The following is a 3,092-nucleotide window of genomic DNA, read 5'->3' on the forward strand; positions in this document are numbered from 1 at the left end:
CGAACGCGACCGGGATTTTTTCCTTTTGTGCCCGTGCCTGTTGGCGCCGCTCTTCAGCTCTTCTCTGCCGTGCTTGGCCTTCAGGTGCGGGGAGCCATGGTTGTGGTGGCGTCGTGGGCTGCCGCTGTGGCTGGGGGGCCGGGCTTTTTTTCTCGAGCGCGAGCTGTACGTCCCAGACAGGCTCCGCCGGTTGTTGTAGCTTGAAGAGAAGCGTTGCGAGTTAAAACAAGGCTTTCACAAGGCAGAAAATGTGAAAACCCCCGTCCCTTCCCCCAGCCAAACAAGAAAAATCCAGGGAGAATCCCCTACTCACTGCCGCCTCGGAGTGTGAGATCGAGACCTCGACTTTGTTCTTGATCTGGACCGACTAGCACTTCTGCTGCTTCTGCTTCTCTTGCTTTCTTTTCTCATGCTTAGCAGGGCAAACAAGGAAGAAAAAATAAAAACCACCAGGGTTACACTTCTGAGGTACTTGCTGCTTCAGTTCAGTAGCTCAGAAGCAGCTCTGTACTTCAGGTGAAGAAACGGCTTTTTACAGATCTCTCCTTTATCAGGAAGGGATTTGTACCTACCCATTGTAAGGGCTCTTGGAAGCTTGCTGCCTCTCTTCTGGCTCTTTTTTAATGGCTTTGGTATTGAGAGATACTGGAGACTTTTCTTCTGTTTTTACTTCCCTCGGGGAAGCTGAGAATTAAATGTAGATTCAAAATTAGGTATTTTATTCATAGATGCTCTATACACCTTTACAAATATTTGCCCAAAATGTAAACACAAACTCAACAGCTGCTATTCCAGTCCATGTTTCCATTTACAGGCCACTCCCTAGAGCGAGACAACCACACCTTCCTCACTGAGAGGGTTCGGAGGTTTAACGAAAAAAAACCCCAAAAGGCAAAACTCTGGCACAGCAGCTTTCCCTCCTTTTGTGAGCCACAAGTCTTCCAAACCCCCAGCAGAGGTCCTGCCTGCACTCAAACCCTTCTAACCCAGGCTCCCAGAAAAAGCCGTCGCCCGTTAGTGAGAACTTCACCCTTGCCAGCGCAAAGACCGCTGGAAACGCAGACATTCTGTTCTTGGGCAGAAATAACTGGTACAAATACTGCCTTCTCAGAACAGGTTCTGAAGTTGAGGAGGCCACGTAACAAACAAGGGCCTCTGCCTGCTGCGCTACCCACCGGCGCTGGGGCGATGCTCACAAGAGCCTTTAAATGTTGTCGGTAGTTTACAGAGCAAGGGCAGCGTTGGGAGGTAAAAGCAGCAGGACAGCCCTGTCTGCCCTGCGGGCAGGGTCGATGCACACTGCAGCACTTCAGTCACCCCAGCACCAAGGCAGCGCCGTGACCTTCCCTTCCCCGTTCCCTGACCACCGGCTGCCTTCGCTCACCACACCTGCACGGGTGACAAGTCCACTTGAAAAAGGCAGAAGAAAATGTTCAGAGATATCTTCTGCAACAGGAAGCACAAAGGCGACTGCGACACCCCCCCCCAACAGGTTACACGCAGAGTCCCGGGTCTGGACGCGTCTGTAACATCACTGTGATTAACATCTCGCTCACCCGCCCGGGGAAGTACGGACTAAAGCGTCCCTTCCACCTCTCATCTGCTATTCCCACACATTGAAACCGGTTTCATAATTTAAAAAACCCCAAAAAGTGTTTGTTTTGCCTCTTAGGTCTGTGAGAACACCTCGACTGTTTGGCCGCTCACAAGACACAAGTCTACGTTTTTTCTAGCACGTTGGGACACAGATTTAGAAGGTTTATCAAATATAATTACACAAGTTTCTGTTCAGAAAATGGACTTACATGGTTTGGATGCAGGAGAAAAGCCACCCAGTGTTGAGAGTGCTGGAGTTCCATCTGGGTTTAAACCTTTTGCCTTCAGTTTAGCTTCCTGTAGTGCCATTTTCCTCTTTTCTACTTCTTTTTCCAGGAATTCATAATTTGGCTGTTAAAGTAACAACACAGTAAGAAGCTGAACTCACACAATTCAATTTTCATCTCCTTTCTGAAAATGCTCTATTATCTTTTAATCACCTGTCCAGCAATGTAATTTCCCTCATGTGTTCCCGCTCTCCCCTCAGAGAAGCAACCACACAGCAGTCGCTCTCCAGCCAGCAGGTTCCCAAACACGCTCAGACAAACACGAGGCAGCTCCAGCTGCACCGAGCAGGACGGACAAACACCCCCCAGTTACCTTCTTTCTGGTGTAGAGCTTCAGAGTCGTCAGGCAAATCTCCTGGATCTCCTCTTCCGTGGTGCCGAAGAGCAAGAACCAGTGAGGTCGGGTAGGCAACGGAATCTGAAAATAAAACACCCGAAAGCTTACTAACAGGGATCGCAGACCAAGCTTTTGTTTTAAATATGTTCCTTAGCTTTCCTGAAACCAGGTCAGTAGCTACAGAAGGCAGTGCTAGCTAAAGACAGCTACTCACCTGCAGAGCTCTAGCAGCAAGATAAATGCACGCACACGCTATAGTCTCTGGCTGAAAGCGAACAAACACGTTTGTTCGAAGGCTGTCATTCATGTAATTCCTAAAAAAAAAACCAAAACCACTTATGAAAGGTCTGGATCTTTTTATTTAGAGGACAACAACACTGGAGACTCAATTGACTTTATTATTTTTTCTGTATTATATTAAGCACTTAGTTTATTTCGAATTATTGTACTTGACATTTACAAGTGTTACTGCTGCAGTAAGGTTTGCACCGCTGCCGTAGTTTTGAGACCCCAATGCAAGTAACGGTTTGTAACGGCTACTTCCATTAAGTCATTCCATTAAGTTACACCGTGAAGTGTCCTCTGAGTTAACAATCCAACAAGTACTTTTCACCTGTCCAGCTGTTCGCTTTAAACACCGATGTTATCACATTTAAAAACAGATATGCTTATAACTCAAAGGCAAGCAGGAAAGCACAGTATAGCTGTAACCTACCATTTTCCAGAGGCTAGATGCAACCTATCAAGTTCGTAAAACATTGCATTTAAATCCCATGTGTGCCTGGCGTCACATTAAAGTTCATCCAGAGAGAGAGAGAGAGAGAGGCATCCAATCTGCTCACTGAGCGCTGGCACAAGGCCTGCAAGTTAGC

The 3,092-nt window shown here is 47.4% G+C and overlaps 1 protein-coding gene across 1 annotated transcript in view; it reads right to left on the minus strand.

Annotated features, from left to right (window-relative positions):
- Window positions 1-5: 5 nt before the first annotated feature.
- CCNL1 (cyclin L1) overlaps window positions 6-3,092 on the minus strand; it is a gene marked incomplete at its 3' end in the record, with an annotated part of 10,875 nt that continues 7,788 nt past the window's right edge. The window contains exons 4-9 of the mRNA XM_009868052.1: window positions 2,435-2,534; window positions 2,197-2,301; window positions 1,806-1,947; window positions 573-684; window positions 314-412; window positions 6-199 (exon numbers count right to left, since the gene is read on the minus strand). Of these exons, the coding sequence (XP_009866354.1) occupies window positions 6-199; window positions 314-412; window positions 573-684; window positions 1,806-1,947; window positions 2,197-2,301; window positions 2,435-2,534 (752 nt within the window). The remainder of the gene's footprint in view (window positions 200-313; window positions 413-572; window positions 685-1,805; window positions 1,948-2,196; window positions 2,302-2,434; window positions 2,535-3,092) is intronic.

Source organism: Apaloderma vittatum, unplaced genomic scaffold, assembly GCF_000703405.1.
Source record: "Apaloderma vittatum isolate BGI_N311 unplaced genomic scaffold, ASM70340v1 scaffold28874, whole genome shotgun sequence".
Lineage (NCBI taxonomy): Eukaryota > Metazoa > Chordata > Aves > Trogoniformes > Trogonidae > Apaloderma > Apaloderma vittatum.